Source organism: Micrasema longulum, unplaced genomic scaffold (assembly GCF_059751315.1).
Source record: "Micrasema longulum isolate JH-2025_06_02 unplaced genomic scaffold, ASM5975131v1 h1tg000480l, whole genome shotgun sequence".
Lineage (NCBI taxonomy): Eukaryota > Metazoa > Arthropoda > Insecta > Trichoptera > Brachycentridae > Micrasema > Micrasema longulum.
Window position 1 is genome coordinate 782,357 of NW_028277677.1, and position 23,594 is coordinate 805,950.

Here is a 23,594-nt window from a genome sequence, read left to right on the forward strand (position 1 = left end):
TTAATCAATAAATAAAAACAACATTGTTTTTAACTTTTTTCTATCGACCGGTTTCAAAGCTATACGAGCATCTTTATCAAGGCATACTTAACTATGAATTCTATCCTATTTTATTTTATTGATGTTTACTGAATATTACATATTATGGAACAAATTAAGAAAGTCTTTTTGTATTGTAAGGGTGGGAAGCGTAAAATAATAATCTTACGAACATGCAATAGTTCATAAGATTATTTTTATTTTTTACTTAAATACCTTGAATTATATAACTATATAAGGACATTCAATCCATCTAATCTTTACATTCGTTTTAAAATGCCCTAACAAGGCGAAACAATTGTCGCGAAATTTCTGTTTTTAAATTTGTAAATATAAAATAAAGTGTTCAGTAGACTCAAATAAGTGTTTGATTTCTTATAAGTTTTGTATATTACCACTTTTCCTGGTGTTCCGACGTGTCTTGACGAAGAGACGGGTACGTTTCGAAACCAGTAGACATAGAAAAGTCGGTTAGTGGTTATATACACATACTAGTTACTTATTTAACGTGTCGGGCTGCCACTCCAATATAAAAATATTTAATAACATTTGTTATACTAATAAATTTATTTTGTATGATAAAGTTTATTGATAATTTTATCCTTAATAATAATAAATTTATGTGTTTTGGAACACGTGTAAACAGTTTCATGGTACAAAATGTGCAAATAAAAAAAAAGACTTATGTGTTCGTTCCCCCCGACAATATATTGTCCACATTATTTATTTGATCATGGTTTATTTAAATAGAAATATATTTTTTTATTTATTTACTGGATTTTTTGTTAGAAGAAAACAAAAGATCAACAGTAAAATAAATCTTTAACAAAAATTGACGAATTTTTAAAATGTGATTATCAATAAAAATTTGATTAAATCTTACCGGGGGCATAAAATAATAAGCTGTTCTGTATTATGTTTTAAAATTCAAACCAATTACAAACATAAAATAGGAGTAGTAAAAATATAAAAAATAAATAACAATCTAAAACTTGTCGCTCTGAAAGAGTTCACTCGAAATATGTTTTCATTCGGAAAACGTCAATGTTTTTTCTTTAGTGTTATGAAAAATTATCTAACGGCAATGTCTGATAAATGAACTGTATTTACCCAGTAATAAGAAAACTGACATTTGTTAGAATACACATTGTTAGAATATTTTTTCTTATTTTATTTAACATTACTGTAGTGAAAGTTGTTTTGATTTATTCTGTGTTTTTTTTGTTAAACACATTCTCTTTTAATATTTTCTCGATTAAAATAGTGTTTAAATAGAGAAAACGATGTTGTGAAAAAAATAAAACTATTAATAACAAAAATAAAATGTATTTTTTAAAATATTTACCACATTTTTTTAAAATAGCGTTGAATATTTTGTATTCAAACATTTACAATGATTAAAATGTTTTTTTTTTCGATTTCTAAATTATATATTAAAACGCTTGTATAGCTCTGAAACCGGTCAGAAAACAAAGTGTTTTTATTTTTTTACATCAAAATTGAATTAAATAAAATATGAACAGAAAATGAACATTATGCACAATACAGCTAAACATTTGTGCGACTACCGTATTCGCCTCAACTTGCTTGCGCTACCTATACTCTTGCGCTCCAGTGTTCCTGGCAAACCAGGTCCACTATTCTGAATCTCCTCTGCCCCCATTTTTTTTTCATGACAGGTTTATATTACATTTATTTTATTTATATTTTACAGATTTATTTATAAACAGGCACTATCAAGTATCTAGAAGATATTTCTTCAGTTCTTTTTTTTTCATTTGAAGATTTTTCATGTTAATGATGGTTTGTGGGAGATCATTGAACAATCTTGGAACAACGCATTTTAATGTTCGCTCTCCGAAGTAATTTGTAATTCGGGGAACAGACAGGGAGCCCTTAGGTTTTAATCTAGTGTTGTGAGTGAATTTTAGTACAGCCTGTTTTATTATGATTGTATTTTATATTTGACGATATGATATTTGTGTCATTTTTACTTATTTATTGTGATACTTTAATATTATACGAGTATTCAACTGTGTACATCGTAGGTCTTCAAGCCCAAGGGCCGCCTGCAGCCATCAATGTTTATTCAAAAACTTCAAGCAAAAAAAACTTAGAAACAATAGCATTCGAAAAGACATGCCCATTTAAGAACGTTCACAGGTGTCAAAATGTTTTTTAATTTGAAATGCTTGGAAATGTTCATTGAATTCATTGGTAGTTATTGTTATTAATATTCCGTTATGTCTTTCTGTACTTGATTGCAATTTGTTCTAAACATTTTAAGAGAATAATAATCAGTGTGGCCATATATAAAGCAAAGTATAGTCGCATGTCAAAGATAAAAATCCACAAATAAACCACTCAATAGCAGTCCACGGGACATTCGCTATCACTTTACCTAATGTATTTAAAATTTATACTGGAAGAACAGCTGTAATACCCTAGTGATTAGATGTGTCCCAAAATAATTGTTTAAGGATCACACTAGTAATATTTTTTTAGTGAAAGGTTGAAGCGTTATTCTTTATATTAATAAAACATGATTAAAGATTTAACGATTTTAACAAATCTTTCAAATACGTGGTACAGCGGTCAACATTTTGACTGTTGTAATTACATCGAAACAACCAAACAAGCAAACCATTACGCAGTTTTCCTATAGGGGTATGCAGAAGGATATAACTCAATAATACTGCATCTTTGCATACAAACCTCCCTATATCTATATTCATAAATCTTATGCACGCGCATCGAACATTCTGACTATTTATAAATATAAATAAATAGATAGTTTTGGATGTTTTTTCATCGTTTATTAATTCGTTCTATATGGTGAAACCAATTATCATGTTTTGGTAGAAGGCCTCAATAAAAGAAAAAAAAACAACCCAGCACTACTTTTTTTATTTTGTCAGTAATGCTTTTTTCAGTCTTATATAATGCACAGATCAAAATCAACCAGTTTTGTATTTAAAATCCCCCTATTTTAAATATATAAATTTTCTCCTTAAAAAGTCCCTTTGATAAAAAAATAATGAAGGCAGAATCAGATAGTACCTAATTGATGGATATGATGGAGGTTCAAGATAATGTTTGAAATATTTGCATATCTAAATAAATATTTTTATATCTCGATTTACATGTATTTTTATATGTACTTTTGGCGGTCTTTCAAAAGAAACGAAAGTCTTTACAGTAGTCATTTTTACGCTGTAAAATCGCTACACATCATTGATTATTCATCACGTAAAGTACATTTCACATTTAACCAATTTATTGTGCATTAAAATACATGGGTTATATATAAAACCCAATATAGAAAATAACGTAGAATTTAATTTTTTCCAGACTGGTAAATATTATTAAATGATTAAGTAAATAAATATTTGATTACACAAAAGAAAACCTACGTATTTTAATGGTAACACGTAATTATAATTTATTTTTTTCTGCGTTTTAAATCTTGAAGTAGGCACCCAAAAACATATTCTTGTGTGTGTTTTGATAATAACATTGAAATTCATTTGATTTTGAATTGTGAAACACATTTTTTTTTACCTTCAGTTTGATTTTTTCCATTTCTTCTAAATGTTTTCTCCCATATCGCAAAATTGTTTTTCATCATCATCATTATTCCCTTTCCACACCTAATGGTTCAAAGAGCACTGCATTGACTCATAAATCGCGGCGTATCTTAATCATTTTTGTTACATGACGAAAAGATGATCAGTGATTGAAATATTCTAGTGTAAAAACACCCTTTTTAAATAAATATTTCATGTCAACCAGTTCTGGAATCGAACCCGACACCTTGCATGGTAGGCAAACGCGCTAAACACCACGAGGCCGAAAAAAAAAACTTTTACTGCTTTAAATAGAATTGTATTTTGTGACTTCGCCTTTTTTCTAAATGAAAGTATGATTTTGTTTTTTTTTTCTGGTATCGTGATCATGTTCAAGTTGGCTTTGATATTTTTTTTTCCTCCATATTTTTATTAAAATTAATAATTTTATGAAAAAAGGTCATCGTATTGTAAAAAACTATTTATTTATATACATATTAATACTTTTGAATCATTTACCATCAACATTTCGGTTCGTATATATTAAAAAAACAAATTAAAAATTTCGTAATATCAGTAATTTATTGAAATTTTCTTGGTTTGGTTCAAATAAAATGCTGCTACAGTAGTCAATGTGTAGTTTAATAATTGTTTTGTAAAGACTTTTGTATAAGTCCTTATCAACAAATCTTCTAATTTTTTTCAGAACATTTTTTTGCAATGTTTTTCATTACCATCTCAGTATTTTAAAGAAATGTTATGTTTCGATTCTTATATTTTATCCAAATATTTAATTTCAGTTACTTCATTAAGCTTTGAATTATCTTTTACAATTATAAAGTGTTGATTTGATAAAGTCACTGGTAAATTGACCTAAAGTTGCTTTGCCAGCAATATCTGTCCCGAAGCATTGTTATGCTGGTTATTACGACGGCCTAACTAAGCCAAAATTCGTCTCTTATTTTGAAAACAGTACTTAAAGAAGAGGCAGATTAGACATTGCATAGATCACTGCTTAGATTCGAAAGGCGACTATTATATTCAATCTAAAAACTGTTTATATTATTATTACCCTGATTCTTAATTAAAACTGATTATAATATCAATATAACAGTATATTTGCACATTATCACAATCAATTTTTTTTACCAGGAGAAAAGATGATCATTTTAACGTCTTACGAAATATCGCACTTAAGAAAAAATCTGTTCTAAAAACATATAATTTTAAAACGCAAATACATAAGTATATATTTTTCAACCTCATGGTGTAGTAGTAAGCGCGTTTGCATACCGCGCAAGAGGTCTCGGGATCGATTTTTGACATGGATTATTTATTTGAAAATGTGTTTTTACACTAGAATATTTCATAGTCCCTGGCACCTGAAGCCTAAGACTGATCATCTTACCTTCATGTAACAGAAATAATCAAAAAACGCTGCAATTGGTGAATCAATGCAGTGTTCTATTCACCATTAGGTATAGAAAGAGATGTTGATGAAAATAAATAATTAATATTGAATGGAATTTTCGTGGATCTAATCTAGTATTTTCTGCGTAGTAACTAAACTTTCTTACTTTTATACCATGCATAAATAATTAAAATATACTAATTAATAATTATGAAAGAGAAATACACACTGCCAATAAAAGATATCACGTCTCTTGCCTACAAAGTATAAAAAGTTAAGTAATTACTATTTCAATATCTATAAAGTAATATCAGGGCACCAAAAGTTAAAAAATGTTGTAACAGACGCGACGCCGACGGGTCAAGGCGTAGTTATGCAAAAACAGAAAAAAACTTACCGCTTACAATAATAGATGTCGCTTATTTTCTCGATATTTTAATTTTCTACATAAAATTCACGTGCATGGGAATATAATATTCCAAACAAGCATATATAGAGAATCTTAAACTGTCATATTTGAATATGTAGATTAACTTTCTATAGAGAGGGTGGTTAATATTACACAGTATGTGAAGATGATACGACTCTCGTAGATCAAAAGTACTTTTTCTTTTTTTTTCTTTTTTTTTTTGGCACCACAACAGGCCAGGAGGCCCAATTACAGTGGTGAAACATTACATTACAGAACAACCAGGCTTGAGAAAAATCACATTTTAATTTTTGTGTTCTCACCGGGAATCGAACCCGGAACCTTCCGTGCGTGAGTCAAGCGTATTGACCACTATACCACGGAGGCCGCCACGGAGACTGTAAATGCCTAGACTTTCATATTCTCTACGGCTTTATTTTTGTTTTTTTTTATTTTTTTAAATATCAATATACGTATACGGGGGAAGGGGGTATCCAAAATAAACCAAGATTATGTTGCGGTACGCGGAGTTTTTCTAGAATCTGGTTTGCCGGTGGATCGTGTAGAGTCAGTATGCCTAGTGACGTCGCTGGAAAAGGTTCCGCTTGGCTCGTGTTATTTTTTTTATGACACTAGTTTTGTGTGCTCGTTTCGTGAAGAATTTTTTCCTGGCGCAAAAGAGGTGAAATGAAAATTAATGACCAAACCCGCTCTAAACGTCCCTATACGGCCCGAATGAAAAACAGATGTCTGAACACGAAAAAAGTTGTGGAGCTGTCTGAAGTGACTTAAGAGTTCAATGAAGGGAATTTCAAGCAAAAATTTGGGGATTAGAGGGTGGTTGCCAAATTTGCTCTTACACAGCCCTCTCTGTGCGCCAATTTTTGATCAAAAACGCTATGGGCGCTGAGCTTCACCGCCTTCTCTATTCACCTGATTTTGCTCCCAGCAATTTCTTTTTATTCCCCCAAACGAAAAAAAAACATGAAAGGATAGCGTTTTGCTGACGTTGCCAAGGTGAAAATAAACGAGAGAGGAGATTAAAAAAAATATTTCCAACAATGAAATAGAAGATTAGACAAATACATTACCTTCATTGGAGAGTACTATGAAGGTTATTGAAAGATTTTTATTAAATAATCAATTAAATATTTAAAAAAGTGTTAGTTCAGTTTCTTTTGGGTACTCTCTCATATTAATTGATATTATTAGTAAATACCAATATGCGGAGATTTTTGTATTTAAAATAAAACCTCCTTAAAAACAAATATCTGTGCATCTTACACAATAACAGATAAAATCAAAAAGCAGCTAGAGTTGAATTGGATTAATAAAAAATATAAACATTACATAAAGACATTTTAAAAACACATAAACTTAAATATTTATAACATATAAGAAATTGGAATGTAGAACGGAGATGATCATTACATTATTTTTCAAAAAACTCAATGCAAGTGATTTATTAATAATACAAGCAATACATTTGTAAGTGATAATCGCAATAAATTTCTTTTCATGTTCCCAACCGTGTCACTAGAAGTCAAAATCTGCTATTTATCATATTTTCTAAAAGCAACTAAAGTAACTAGTTTTTTTGCACCCAAGTCCAGGATGTGTAGATTAGTCATTTTGTCACAGAACTTGTAATTTTTTGGGACAGATCTTTTTGCCAATAACACAGCGTGGGATGGAAATGGATTGACATGAGTTAGCTAGAAACCTTATTTGTTAATCGTGTTCATGAATATATTGTATACCATTATTTTATTGTCCTTGTTTGTCTTTGCTACATAGTTTTATGTTCATTCTGTTCAATTTTTTGCATTTTTTCAAATAACTGTTAAAATTCGCTTAGGCCGTATTTATAGAAAAAAAAAATCTAATAACACATAATTTTGTACTATATTAATTAAGAAACTCTTGATTGAGTAGTCACTCGAGTTTTTTTTACTCTTGCTACATTTAATATTAAGTTAAAGAGCTATTGGAATCAAATTGAAAATTAAAGCTGGATATATTCAAAGGTATTATATATTTATTAGAAAAATAAAAATACATATTTAATTTTCTAAACAGATACCATTCGCGGGTTGTGACGAAACCGGCCACTGGTTATTCCAAATTAATGGATTTAAGTCACTTTATTTTTTAATTTATTTCAGCAGAGAGGGAAAACATTTTTGATAAGGGATATGGAAGTCTAGGCATTTACAGGGCTTATGACCTGTAATTGGCTGGTTTAAGTGGCCATTTTACACACTGTGTAACACATTATACTTTACTTTTACTTTACTTTACACACTGTAGACACAGTGTGAAAAGTGTAAGCCCTGTAAATGCCTAGACTTCCATATTCCCTTCTCAAAAATGTTTTCCCTCTCTGTTAAAATATATTCAAATATGAATAACTCCATAGGGAGGAAATCCAGCCAGTTTGCAAGCATTTGGACATACTCAAACATTGTAGCACTCTATTTTTATTTAAAAAAAGAATAAATTATTAAATGGGCTTGTTTTTTCATGAGGAAATAAAAATAACAGTATCAGTCATGCTATGTTTTATTAATACTTATTTTTTTCTCATAAACTCAGACTTTGAAACAACAAAGTTAGTAGAATAACGTGATAAATGTTTTGGTGGGTTGTAGTCCTTAAACACTGTAAAAAATATTAATTATAATTACTTTATTACGTTTTTCTATTGACATTTCTTAGTGGAACTGCATTTTAATTTTAATTGTAAAAATACGTATTTAGTTTCATTCCAATTTTATTTATAATTTAAACCAGACATTTTTCTTATATACTAGTGCAAGCAGAGTAGTTACAACTTTTACATTCACTTGAATATAACATAGAAATTTATTGAGTCTCCTACTAGTCTAAAACAAGAGCTATGTATAGCGTGTGAGCTCGCCAATATATGACAGTAAAATTTTTATTGTCTTTGAATTTCCTAGAGTTTTAACCATCGAAAAAAAAGAAGATTGCAAATAAAATCAACAGACAATGGAAATTTGATGTGTATTATTTTAATAGATTGTTTATAACAGAAAAATACATAGAGAAATATGCATTTTTATTTTTCGTAATAAAAACAGTCTAGTAAATTCGAATAAATAAAAATACGCTTTATATTAACAATATTAATTAAAATGCAAAAATAACATTGAATACTTGAAAAATAAATATTACTGAGTGTTACAAACATAATTTAAAAAACGGATAGCGATTAAAAGTAAAAACTATCTTTAGATAAATACATAAACATTATAAAACAGGAATTATACAAATACAAAAATAATATTGTAACTAGGCGGCTACCTACACGGTTAAATTTCGAAACACCACGCAATTTCTTATCTCGGCTACGCTATGTAAAATGAAAAAAAAAATTTAAATTAATAATTTCATCACGTCATGAAGTCGCCCCTGGGTAGCGCCTGCTAACGTCAATCAACAAAAACATCCTCGTTTTAATTAAAATATTTCGGCTACGCCATAAATCTCTTTTTTTAAATAATTTCTCACGTCACAAAGTCGCCCCTGGGTAGCGCCTGCTAACGTCAATCAACAAAAACATCCTCGTTTTAATTACAATATTTCGGCTACGCCATGAATCTCTTTTTTTAAATAATTTCTCACGTCACAAAGTCACCCCTGGGTAGCGCCTGCTAACGTCAATCAACAAAAACATCCTCGTTTTTATAACAGTATTTCGGCTACGCCATGAATTTCTTATAAAAAATGTCAAAACATCACAAAGCCACTCTCTGAGTGTCGCTACTGACATCATTTACAAAAACATAATTATTTGTGCTTTTTTCAGGTACGCAACATTTTTTTTAAATACACCTACCTAACCGATAAAATACTATTAGTAATTAAACCAAGGTGTGCTTTAAAGTTCCGTATGGCCAAATAATATTATTTATTATTAGAATATTATTGACATGTAGTTCAAGCATTGCTGCATTCACGTTGCTTTACTTCTGAGAGCTCAACTGCTATGTTTTTCTATGGTTATGTTAATGTCATCTGTCATGTATTGGCGAGCTCACAGGCTATACTTACGCCAAAACAATGTTGGTCACGGGTAAACATTATTATTATTATTACGTATGTTTTATTTTATTCAGAAAACATACTTCATAGTTTAAGAGTATACAAAATTCAACTCAATTCTAATGGACAAGTGAAGTTTATATTACACGCTAAGGTTATCAATCCACTGTTTTCATTATTTACGATTCGATATTATAAGGGAAAAAACACAATTGTTAGTGATTTAAAGATTAATTTAAAATTAAAAACAAAGTCAAAACAATAACAAGAATTTTCGTATTTAAAGCAACCCTAAAAAAGTTGTATTTAATATAATTATTAGATAATCAGTATTTACATAAGTGAAAGTAGTAATATAAATTAAATAACATACTAAAGTAATTAAAATATAAGCATTTTGTGCAAATGGAAAAAACAAAAACAAAACATATTTTAAGGTATTTGGAAAAAGAACACATGAGGAGCAGTAAAAAAAGATACATTAAGAAAAGTAATGTATTTAAAAAAATAAAAAAAATAAATATAGAATGAAACTAAATACATATTTTTATCAAAGTTTGATTATGTCCAAATGCTTGCAGACTGGCTGGATTTCCTTCCTAGGGAGTTGTTCATATTTAAATTTATTTCAACAGAGAGGGAAAAAGAGTGTGTAAAGTGGCCACTTAAACCAGCCAATGACAGGCCATAAGCCCTGTAAATGCCTAGACTTCCATATTCCCTTCTAAAAAACTTTTTTCCTCTTTGTTGAAATAAATTGAAACATATTTTTATTATTATATGAATTATAATTGGCTTACATAGATAGTATCGAGTTGTTTGATAACCACTATAATATAATTTGTTCAAATATCATTAATCTAAAAACTAAAACAGCTGTATTTAAAGAAATTTTGTATTAATTATTATCTTTGGTCGTATCGCAGCTATGCAGATATTTGATAACAAACAATGCTGATTTTTTAATGATTATGTATTTATCTAAAAATTCTAAAATAATGTTTAATCAGTTAGTATCTATGTTAAATAGATTTTTTGAAAACTTATAACCACTTCGATCAAATAGTATTTCTATCTCCGGGGCCAATGGGAAGTTAACATTTATCTTCAATTTTATAAACAAATTAAAATTGAGTTTTTTGAAAATCAAAATATGCATACATTTTTTTCTTTTAAACATGTTCAATTATAGGTTACTGACGAAGATACCTTAAATGTAGAATATACTCATTTTCGTACACAAATATAGGTTTTTCTTAGATAAATTTGTTAACTTTCTATTGTAATAGGAGCCCTGGTCGATGAAGAATATAGTTCAGTAAAATAAAACCAGAAACCTAGACGAGTGTTTTTAACTCGATGGCTGCTCTAAGGTGAAAATCCGGAATAAGGACATTGAATGAAATAAGGTCATCCTCGTTGTTAAGCTGTTGGTGCGTTTGTCTACCATTCGTGAGGTTCTCGGTTCGATTTCTGGCAGAGGGACGTTAAATATTGATTTTTAAATCAATGGGAAATATTAAAATATTTACATCTAAATAAAAAAAAACACACTAGTCTCACCCTATTATGAACTACATACATATCTAACTTTAAATAATCTGTTTTAGATAATTAAAATGAAGTGTAAATAAAATATAATGTACGAGTATGTACATTTGTAAATATAATGTTTACACATAATATATAAATATTTACATATAAAAATGAATGTAAAACGAACTTCCTCTCAAAAAAAGAGTTTTCACTCTTATGGGAGGTCAAAACGTTATTATTTATTATGCATGTACATTTAAAAAAAAAAAATTACAAATATATTTTTGACAACTTTCCCATTAATAAAAAAAAGGTTGCCTTAACTGCAATATTTCATTGTTTTTGGGCTGGTACCTTAAGCGCAAGATCACCTTACCTTCATATAACAGATGAACCAAAATATGTAGTGCTGTATGCACCATTAGGTGCAGAATGAGGGAATAATGATGAATTAATTATACGATAAAATATTATTTAAATTCAATAAGCCTTATTCATAAACCTGGTTTAAAGTTACGCCTAGGCATAGTGGTAGAATTAGGATAGAAATACCATCATTATTCTACCACTATAAAAACACTTGGCATAACTGTATACCAGGTTTATGAATCAGGCCTAATACTTTTGAAGAAATTTAAACCAACGTAAATTTATTTTTAAAACATAAAAAAAACACATAAAAATCGTGGTTTTTTTGTGGGCAAAATATTATGTGGTTAAACTTATTTCAACATGTTTTTTATTTGGTTATTTACATGTCTTTATGTCATTTTCTAATGACGAGGAACACGAAAAACTCTTTAAATTATACTCATAAAATATTTTTTAAATAAAATTACCAGAGAACATAAATTTTATAACGTAGTCATGCTATAATATCATCACAGAAATCTAACACGATTTAAAAAAAAAAAAAACTTTTTTTAATTTTTTTATTTTTTAAAATTTTTGTTTTAAAACAATTAAAACAATAAATATTTCGCACATCCGGAATCGTAACTAAAAAAATCTGATTTGCAGTTAAGTATACATAATAAAATTAGGTATAAAACAACTTTTTGAGTTAGTAAAGAACGATGTAATAAAATAACGGACACAGCAAACTACAGTGACAGCTTTCAACAACCGGAGGCAATACGGTTAGCTTGACTATATATTGCGGATACCTCTCTAAAGCCTTAATCACGCATGCCTACTTTACAAGACATCAGGTTCTCGACGTCCTGGACGCTAACTGTTCGTCGGCGAACCTTACTTGGGAGGACGCATAGGAGCTGGGAGCCGATAGAGATGCATGAAGGCTTTTTTTATCCATCACATGCTCCAACTATTAATGGACATGGAATGATAATGATGCTAAAAAAACCTTAAAATGGTAAAAATGACAGTCTGCAAGCATACTGAAACATTGTAAAAAATGACATTTAAGCTTAACGACTTACCCGTTTGATAACCGTGTAACAAATTTACACTAAAGATAGGATTACGTTGTTGTGTCGTGTAGTGTTTTTATGTGTTGGAGAGTTATCTGGCGCATATCGCATCTATGGTTATTGTTCATTGTACATCTTTATTCCACTATTATTTTGTTCATTGTAGTTATTTGTTCATTGTACATCATGGCGCCATTAAAAAAAAATAGGAAAATCATAAAATTTGTAGCCTTGTGTAGTACGCAGTATTCGGCCAAATACCGAATATTGAAAATAATAGCCGAATATGTGTGGCATCTATATCTTTCCGAACTCTTGAGTTCTTAGCACAATACATAAGACAACATGTACCTAGGGCCTTTTAATATCAGGAACTTGCAACAATTCCAAAAAATTAAGAATGTGTGATTTTTGCCTTTCCTTATTTACTTAGTTAATTTTATTTTTATTTACCTAAGTATTTTAAGTATAATATTAAAACGCTAAGTAATAAACTAAATTGATTAGAAAAACAGTGTTTACCTACTTCACAAAAGTCAACAGATGGAAGAATTGAGTAATGCGGATGTTCAAACATATGCAGAATGGTGAATGTTACACAGTGTGTCATAAGCCTGTAAATGCCTAGACTCCCATATTCCCTTCTAGAAAATTTAAATAAGTGTTTACCTATATCGTTTTAGGTAATATCAGGTGTATTTTTTTGCGTAATTCAATTTTTTTGCGTATGTTTTGCACCGTATAATAAAATAAAACTTATTTTTATCAAGCTAAAAATAAAACAAAAATATTACCGAAAAAATAAATATTTTGGTAATATTTTCATCAAAGAACTACCATTGTTCGAACACTCAAATGAATAAATTGCTGTACATAATTTAAAAACTGTTGACTGAATATTTTTATTACAGAGTGACGCATCAGATACTCAGTACAATACGTTATGTATGAATTACTGCGTACTAATGAATCAGATTTTCAATGTTATTTATTTCACTGTTTTTTACATAGTTTTTGAAGAAATATCTGTTTTTAAAATAACCCTTTCATTCTTATAAAAAAATAATTTTAATTTATTGGAACAGAGAGCGACAACACTTTTGAGAAGGGAATATGGAAGTTTAGGCATTTACACGACTTACAATCTATCAGTAGCTGGTGTAAGCGGCCACTTTATGCACTGCAATATTCACCATGTTTGAACATCCATATTTCCTTAACTCTTTCATCTGTTGACTATTAATTGTATAGTAAAATAATCTGTAAACCTTTTAACAATCCACAAAATATTTTGCACATGTACGCAGTATCCGCAAATATTGCTCGACTGTCTGGTCTCCTCAATATTCCAAAGATATTTTTAGTATTGGAATAATTTAAAAATAAAACTTGAATCACCTAAAATATCGTCAATATTTACAATTCAATAACTATAAAGAAGAAGCTGTAGTACCTACATCACAATTTCAATACCTTACAATCTAGAAGAATCATCAATGATACCGTCTTCCTTTACAAAATTTGCAATAAGAACTTAGATTGCTCTCAACTGCTTGAGAAAATTAAAATTCGTCTCCCTCAACGTACAACTCGGCTGCAACAATTGTTTCATGTTGGTATTTCAAGTACGAATAATTATAAGAATGCATCTTTTCCCATACTTCAAAATAATTATAACACGTTTTTTACTGAAATCGATATATATTTCCTCACTCTAAACAAATTTTAAGAAAATGCTTAAACCTTAATTGAAAATAATAAAAAAAAATAATTTACGCGTGGAATGATGCGGAGTGGCTTTTTAAAGGAACGCTTTTTTTCATCTTTTTTTGACATTGTAATTAGTAATGTTTAGAAAACTATAAATGGCCTATTATTTTAGTTTATTTTTAAATATTGTATGTTTTTTGTTATAATGGCTGTTGTTTTCTTTTCAAAAATAAAATAACTTAAAATCATTCATTGATTTGAGTCAGATTTCTGGCGGAATCATTTCACAATGCCCGAAAATGGTTTTCAATTGTTATGTTTATTTTAATACCATTCTGTTAAATTAACAATATTTTCATTATACTCGTCCAAATCAGAATCTAGTCTTGTCTACAAACATTTAGACTTATTTAAAATATTATTGAATGATTTTTTATTTTGAAATCAAGGACAGAGATTTACTTCTTTCATTAAATTCGTATTAAATTGTTATTATTTCTAAACTCTAATTCACCTGAAAATGTACTATGGAGTGCGCATTCTAACGCCCCGTACCCCCTATAAAGTTGAATTTTAAAATTCATTTGGCAATACGAAATTGAAAAAGCTGCAAAAGGAGAGAAAATTATATTTTTTTCATTCCTTTTCTAAATAAAAGGTTATCCTTACAAGAGCACTTCTAGATATCATTATGAAAATCATTCTCCCGAGATTGTAAAATCTCCACTCATGCGGCAAAGATGTATGTAAGGTATCTACCTATCAAGAACATTCTGATAATAAATATCACAGGATATGAAAAAGGTAATTTGTTTTTGATCTGTAACATCAATCTAAGAAATTGTCTTGAAATTCATAAAACTCTGTTGAAAGACGAAATACACAAATGAGAAAACGCCAAACTTACAAAGAAGTACTTATATATAATACGTAGGGGAGGGTAGGGCATGATGGGGCCTTTAAGGTAATACGTCGATAAAACGCGTTTCTTTTTTTAAATCCTTTAAAAGAAGTTTATTTTTATAAACTTTGATCCTTAATCTAACAAACGTGTTACAAAAAAACTAAAAATAAGATAAAAAAACTAGTGAAATAAATCAATTCAAAACAGTCGTAATTATCCCGTCTTTCCCCACTGGTGGGAAAAAATGGGGTACCGCCTACTGCGGTTCGCAACTAGGACAGACAAGGATGATGTCTTGGTTTTTTTGTCTACTCCAGCGCATGAACAGTGTGCCCAGCTCTGGCACATTTGACACGCTATCCAGCCTTTATTTGACTCAAAGTATGACCCTCTACAAAACAGCCACTGTGTATCATCTTCATCATTTATGGAAGAAGAGTTACGTCTTGATCGTTTCGATGGCTACTTCATTTTCATTAAAAACTGTATGTTAAGGACCCAAAAAAACCTTCACCTTATCTATTCTGTTATTATTTTGCCTGGCCAATACAACTTTTCGCTCCAAAGTAGTTTGAGGAATTGAATAAAATCTTGCAGCAAGTTTATACCTTTTTTCCACTTCTAAAATGTCTTCTTTATCTCGATTCATGCATTCCTTTGACCGACTCCCCCTCTTGATCTTTCAAACGTAGTTTCGGACCATATTCTGCTTACACAAAGAAAATAAAAACTGTTACTACATTGTGTTCAAGCAACCGTACCAACAAGGTACCGTTACCCTGTCTTGCCTCTTTTACTATGCTTGTAAACAACGCTTATTATTTACGAAATACAATATCTCTGGAAATAATTTATTAACTTACTGTAAATTACAATACTTTAAGTTTGTAAAGCGACTATCAGCCAGTTAAAATCGCGATATGCTTCTTTTAATGTCACAAGCAGCAAAACTCGATAAAATAAAATAAAAATTGCGAAAAACACGTTTAGTCTAGCTGCGTATCGGAGCGTGCATACATGTCCGCTGCAATTGCATCATTGGTGGGAGGTCTAAGGAGAGCATCAAATGGCGTAATGTGCTCGGAGCTATTTGGCAGATTTCGGCTTTTATCGCAGGGCCCCATCTTGCCCCACTACCCCATCATGCCCCACCTTCCCCTACTAAGAACGTTTTTCGTAAATCACTCGTATGACTTTGTTTTTCTTTTATTCATCCAATGGTGTATCGGGCACTCATTATGCTTTAAAAAAATATGAGAATAAGACGTTTATTCACAATATAACATTAAAATTTATTTTATACACCTAAATGATTACCCGCAAAACTCAATCTGTTTTTCTGTATTAGTATGCCGCGCATAGTACATGCTGGTTTCCGACATTTCGGATGGCATTTTAGCGTCCATCACTAGGGTTTATGTTATTTGTATAAATATACGTATAACATTATGTATTTAAGGTTTATACCACGTCACAGTCGTTGCTGTAGGATGTTTCCATGACTGATTTAAGCTGTGAGCAACTCGATAAATTTGAACGACTTCAGAATACATGCATAAGGTACATTTTTGGTCGTAGAAAATATGACCACATTTCTGATTATCGCAGGCAACTGAAATGCCTCAAAATTAGACAGCGGAGAGACTATCACTACCTCTCACTTCTCTTCAATGTACTTCATAGTCTTAACGCTTCTATATACCTGCGTGAAAAATTTCAACGCTTCATGGTTTACCTTTTCGTTCTAATTCTCAAGGCATTCTCTTAATACCCATCCACAATTCCTCTTTCTTCTCTTACTCATATAGTGTCCATGCGGCTCGACTGTGGAATCATCTCCCGTCCACCATCAAAGATGTTACTACATTATCTCTGTTCAAATCACGTCTGAAGAAACATCTCTTTTCCTTTTTCCCATTGAGTAATAGTTTTGATTTAAGCTAATTTATAAACAAGTACGTTTATTTCTATTTTTGTATATCTTTGGCTTTTTAATCTTTTTTTCTATTGAATATGTTCTGTAACTTGAATTTTAAAAATAAAACTTTTATTTTATTGGTTGGTTGGAAGAAATTGCCATTTGGCAATAAGCCCGCCAATGTACAAATAACATTACGTACAAAAAGTTAAATAAATAAAATATTACTTTTGGGATCATGTTCCAATTCAATTGAAAAACTGACCCCACTAAAGTATATTACACAAAAACACATGGCCGTGTTTGAAACTGGTTTTTGTTTGAGATCATTCAAGTGTTTATGACTTAAACACTCGCGAAATAGATTAATCGTGAGTTTTAATTTTCAGTGAATATCTTATTAATTGGTGGAATAAAAATGTCGAGTAAATTGTTACTCGTCGCAATTTTGCTCCTAGTTCAATCATGTTTTGGTAACCTAAATGAAACTATAAATAATGATTCCGGTAAGTTTTTTTATTTATTTTTTTGTAAATTGTGCACAAATTTTAATATTTTTTTAAAATTGTAAATTTCCAAGTCGCGGGTACCTAGAAATATCACTCCCTCGGGCCTCACAATTAATGTTTTGCCATTCAGAGCAATATAAATTTTGTAAAAAAAGAATCAGTCACCCAAAATAATGCTACCAAAAATCGCACAAACTTCACAGTCAAATTAAATATTGAAGCACAAAAGTTTGATAAGTAAGCGATTAAAATTGAATATTGGAGAATCTGTAATTTCATTAACAGTCAGCTGTCAACGACTGTTACATGCTGGTAATTCGGCCCTCTCGGGACTCATTTAATCAGCCCTATGGACTTTCTTAATCTGTTCTCGTGGTCTTATTAAATCGGCTCTACGGGTTTCAGCTGATCGGTTCTTAGTTAATAAAAATCTCAGCTGTGGTACATAAAGATCTCAGATGCTCTACATTGGTTATTCATAATATAAATTGAAATCAGTATTTATAATTCTTAACGTACTATATGTTATTCTTTAAAAAAACATATAATTTATAGATATTTGATTAGACAAATCCATATGCATAGCATTTATCTACAATTACAGAATTACATTTATCATTTGATATTTAAGAGTGTTGGACAACTAATATTTTTACAACGTATGTCGTTTACGAGTACTTAAAGAATATCGCTAATTAAAATTGATTCATATGCGATTATTTACAAAAGTTGGGAAAGTTATATTCCCAACATATGAGTTGATAAATATCAAACGCCAGTATGTCCACAAAAATCCACCAAAATATCCATGTGAACCTACTAGCTTCTGAATTGTGATAATGAGGACATGTTTAAATTTAAATAATAGTGAAATGATGTAATTTTATTTTGCTACACTTTTGGTTGGGTGGACATACTGGCGTTTGATATTTATCAACTCGGATGCGGGTCATAGGCATAAGGTACACAAAAAAGTTTACATCTATTTACATACTAGCATTGTGTTTAACATGTATGTAACTGATCCGTTTTTATACGTGTCATATTATTTAAATCGCATATTTACAAAGAAAAAACGCGCAAATTATTGATTGCATTTATTTCATTTATTTATTTTACACAAAACTTATTATTTATATTATTTATGAATGAACACCTCATTGGGCATAATCCGTGTCGAGGCATTCATTTATATTATTTTTATTTTCTGTTCTGTAGTTGATATTTATAATAATATAAGCGCATACCTACATAAACATAAATGTATGCATAGATGTACCCCTACATATATATAAAAATAAGAAAATCAATAAAAACAATGGCAAAAAACATTATAGTAGAAATATAATGCACATAGATATTGTGCAGATATTGAGCCGAGAAGCATGCCACCGTCGCGGGCTATTTGGCTCCTCTACACCGACCAGCTGCCGATCTTTCGACATCCGCACAAATACCTGTATGATTCCGAGTTCAAAAAGCCAATTATTTTGGTGGAGTGACCATCTTAAGGCAGTTCTCGGGACTCAAATCCAGAAGCCATTTTTAAACAAATTTATTTATTTATTAGTTAAAGATTATGTTAAGACTTAATTTAACTAGTCCAAAACACTCTATTCCTTTTCTTCACTAAATAATCCAAATGCGAAATTCTGAATTTCATAATTAAAAATTAAATGTATTTTACTGTAATCAAATGGACTGAATAAGTCCGTAAATAAATAAATCAATAAAATAGCTATTTTAGATACATATTTATAATTGTCCTCTTTTAATTTAGGTATTTTTACACTTCATGTAAACAAAATGCAGTTTAATCGAGAAATGTCAGCAAAAAAACTCAATCTATCAACTAGATACAATTATGCAGTAAATTTCCGAAAACGGTGCACTAAAGCCGAAAGTACATGTCACATCAATAAGTTTGTTAACTGTGAAATTGTTTAGATCTAAATTCAAGTGCGTACGCATTGACAATTAAGTAAATTTAACATTTTATACTTGAACAAATGCTAAACAAGGCATAACAACTATGCTCAACTCGAGAGAGTTCTACGATGTCTAAAATACTAAAAAACAACTGCATCGTTATGTGTAAGTTATTTAAATTTGTTATAACAAACCTACACTCGCCAATAGCAATAATAATGAACCGTCAAAGATAACGCAATATATTCAATACAAAAAATTGATAACTTGTTCACTAAATTTATTGATTTATTTCACAGTTTTATAATGTACAGAGGTTTTTTTTTTTCAGGTCCCGACTAGCTAAGAAATTGCTGTGTTTAGGCAGGACCTTACTTTGATTCTTTAAAAATTATAATAATTTTAATAATATCAAAAAATTTAAAATAAACATAAATTAGAAAACATACCGAAAATAATAAAAATTTAAGCATAAATACAAATAAGAAAATATACCATTAATAATTAGAAAATTAGAAAAAAAAACAATAACCGTAAATATTAACCTTTCCGAACCTGAACGTGATAAAAATCCATGTTTACATTATATGTATTTTATTAATGTTTACTAATCATATGTTTTTGTAAACTACATATATCTATCGACTGGTTTCAAAGCTATACAAGTTTCTTTATCAAGATATAATTAACTGATAAATCTTATCCCATTTAATTTTAACAGTGATTCTATATATAATCGAATAAATATACATCGAAACATATGGAGCTAATAAATGTTTTTTTCTTCTAATGTTGTTCTTGAAAAGATGGAAAATGTAAATTGAGATGAGTACAATCTTTAGAACTAGACAAGAGTGGACTAAAGAAAATATTGTTAATTTTATTATTTATTGTTTTTTACTTATAATAAATCGCTTCCATCTGATCATAATTTCATAAAGATATTAGATTAAAAGTTCTTCATGTTAAAAAACAAATAATAAAATTAGACAACTTCTTTGAAATTAATATTTCGATTTAATAATCACCATTAAAATAAAATAGAATAAGATTCTTGACAAGTCAAAACCATAAAAATTTTACACGTAGGACATAAAGATCAAGAGTTAGATAGATTAAAAATTTTAGAAATAAATAGTATAAAAATAATAGCGATAGAATTTTTCTAAGTTAGCAGATAGAATTACAAAACTCACCCTTATTAGTCCCTTTAGTTGGACCCTGTACAATACTGTACATTGTAATAAAACAATAATGTTTTTATACGATAGAATTCTCTCTTACAGTACACCGCCATCACATATTTCAATAATTTGTCCCACTCTATTTCATTGAAATATTGCGTATTGTATATCTTTCAACTTATTTTTAAATGAACGTAAACTTAAGATAATGTTTGGTTTTATATAAATTATTCTTACACTGTATAATATTCACCAGTTTGAAGATGCCCATTAGAGAGTGAAAGCGCTAATTGGTCAAACAAATATGTGGAAGTGTACCAAGTATTTAAAAATTAATAACTTATATGTAAATAAAAGTTATGACATCATTAAAATAAGATTCATTAGTTATTATCAAGGTATAATTAACTAATGAATTCCATCCAATTTTATTTTTACAATGTTTACATAATATTACGTCGAACCTATGGAGCTAATAAATCAAGTCTTTTGGTTTTGTAAATATACCTTGATAAAGAAGCTAGTGTAGCTTTAAAACCGGCGGTTAGAAAAAAAAAATAATAACTGCTAAAAAAAAAGTTGTGTTATATTTACTTTATTAAGAGTATTTCTGTAATTTTTTTTAGGTTCCTGCAATGAAAATGAGGTTTATAGCGCGTGTGATAACCATGGTTGCCAAAATACCTGCGCGCAACCTGATCTCAGCACTAGGTGTGATATCAAACCAGGATGCTATCCAGGATGTATTTGTGTTAATGGATTCTTAAAAGATGTCAACGGAAAGTGTCAGCCTGAACACCTATGCTGTAAGTTATTTCAACTGAACCTAGTCTATTAAAAAAAAAAGTTTTTGTACTTGATCATTCTGATTTTAAACCCCGGATTGATTATAGGATTGATAAATACCCGCATCTCGTTTCCGTTCAGTTTAGTGCTCAGCGTAATGAATAGATAAAGAGGAAATTTTTTTTTAATGGTGATGCACCGCACCTAATGGTTTTTCAAAATTATAGATTCAATTTCAAATTTTAAAACTTTTATAAATCATACGTCGCGTGTGAATGATCTACATAGCAATGAAGAACTTCAGCCCTTGGGAAAATTGGAATAAAAAAATGTTTCCTTGTAAGAATTAGTGCATTAAATTGTACCAAAAGTTTCTTGAAAATGTACGAAATAAAAAAACGAAGTATTTTGAACGACGTCACTGTTTCATATAAATCAACCAATGATAAAGACATCCTGATTGCTTATCGCAAACGGACCAATCGGTGGAACGATTATAAAAAAAACTACCGCATTATTTAAAAAAAATAAGAGAGATATATAAAGTCTTGTACCCTATGTTGACTAGTGTGACATCACATTCACACAAAAGTTCCATGTTAACAATATCAATAATCGAACCCAAGATCAAGACCTCATAGGTGGTCACAACCAGTGATTAGAAATATTTATTCATGTGTTAAGGTTCGTTTGAAATTGTTGTCTTTGTAACAAACAGTTCGTAATTATTTTGTAGCCTGTCCCGAAAATGAGGAGTATTCAGACACAGGTAAAACTATTTGTGAAAACACATGTGAGGCGCCTCGTCAATCAACTTACTGCAAAGCTAAGGCTGAACCAGGGTGCGGATGCTCAATTGATTACTTGAGAAACAAGGACGGTCGCTGTGTTCTTCCTGCAGATTGTGGTAAGTAAATATACGGTTTCCTTTATTTTTACTCCAAAAATGTTTTGATTTTTGTTTTTCACTGTCTTTATTCAATAAAATATACACATTATTACAATATTAATACATCATAAAGAAAACGAGTATTCTATTCAATAATAGTTTGTTGGAAAAACTATTGGAAAAACTATTCAATAATAGTTTGTCATCGGGTGCTCAGACATGAATTTTATTTTATAATCAAATAAAAGAGTACAGACGTAGGTTCGAGAAAATTCAATGGACATTTCTTAGACATCTTAACTGGAGATGCAAGAATACCGATATCAATTTTATGTCTTCCTGCAAAAAGTACCACTTGCTTACTTTAGAAGATTGCCGTCTACTATTAGACATGGGAGTGCTTCATGACATACTTAGTGGACGCCTTGATAGTCCGGCTCTTATGACGGAGTTATTATTGAATGTCCCTGGCTACCGCACCCGTCACACGTCGAGCTCTCTATTTCATGTGCCAGCAGTTCGTACGCACTATGCCCAGAACTCTCCACTTATACGTTTTGCTCGTGAATATAATTTGAACTTTCCCCTTATTGATCCATTTGATTGTACAAAAATTGCATTTAAAATGCTCGTCTTAAAACGTACTTTTTTATCTTATACTTAGTTTCAATAATTAAGTCTTATTTTATCTTATTTATTTTTTGTATTTTTTATTTATCTCTAATTTTGAATATTTTATATATATTTATATTTATATTTCCGACACTTGTGCAATATTTACACACACGTCCACCCTCATTCCAATATAACACCTACTCACCCACCCTCTCACAAACTTACACTCACACAAACACACTAGTATGTATTGTACGTGTATTTAATGTATTTCTGTGGATATCTGTCATTGGTTTTATTATCTGTATATTTTATTTGTTATATTTTTGTTACTAGTATAACTGTTGATATCCCCAATAAAATAAAAAATAATACTTTATACGTACATTAAAAATTATAATTAAGAAGAAAAAAAAACTCAATAAAACCTGATAAAAATGGTTTAAAGAATTTTTTTTGAAAAGTAAGAAAATAGAGTAAAATAATACAATTAAAATAAAAAAATAGCCATTTACTTGGATATATTTCAAAGATAAAAATATAAACACATATTTAAATAGTGTAGTCAAAACATAAATGTAATCAAAACAAGATAAAAAATAAAACAAAATAAATCAAAAGTTTTAATTAATCTCTTCAGAAAAAAAAAATAATAAGAAAATTGAAATAACCTATTAAAATTAAGATC

General features: G+C 29.7%; 1 protein-coding gene across 1 annotated transcript in view; it reads left to right on the top strand.

The window, feature by feature from the left end:
- Window positions 1–17,299: 17,299 nt before the first annotated feature.
- Window positions 17,300–23,594, top strand: part of LOC148281291 (zonadhesin-like) — a 39,335-nt gene continuing 33,040 nt past the window's right edge. The window contains exons 1-3 of the mRNA XM_088226928.1: window positions 17,300–17,500; window positions 21,243–21,422; window positions 22,139–22,309. Coding sequence (XP_088083054.1) covers window positions 17,413–17,500; window positions 21,243–21,422; window positions 22,139–22,309 — 439 coding nt within the window. The 5' untranslated portion in view covers window positions 17,300–17,412. The remainder of the gene's footprint in view (window positions 17,501–21,242; window positions 21,423–22,138; window positions 22,310–23,594) is intronic.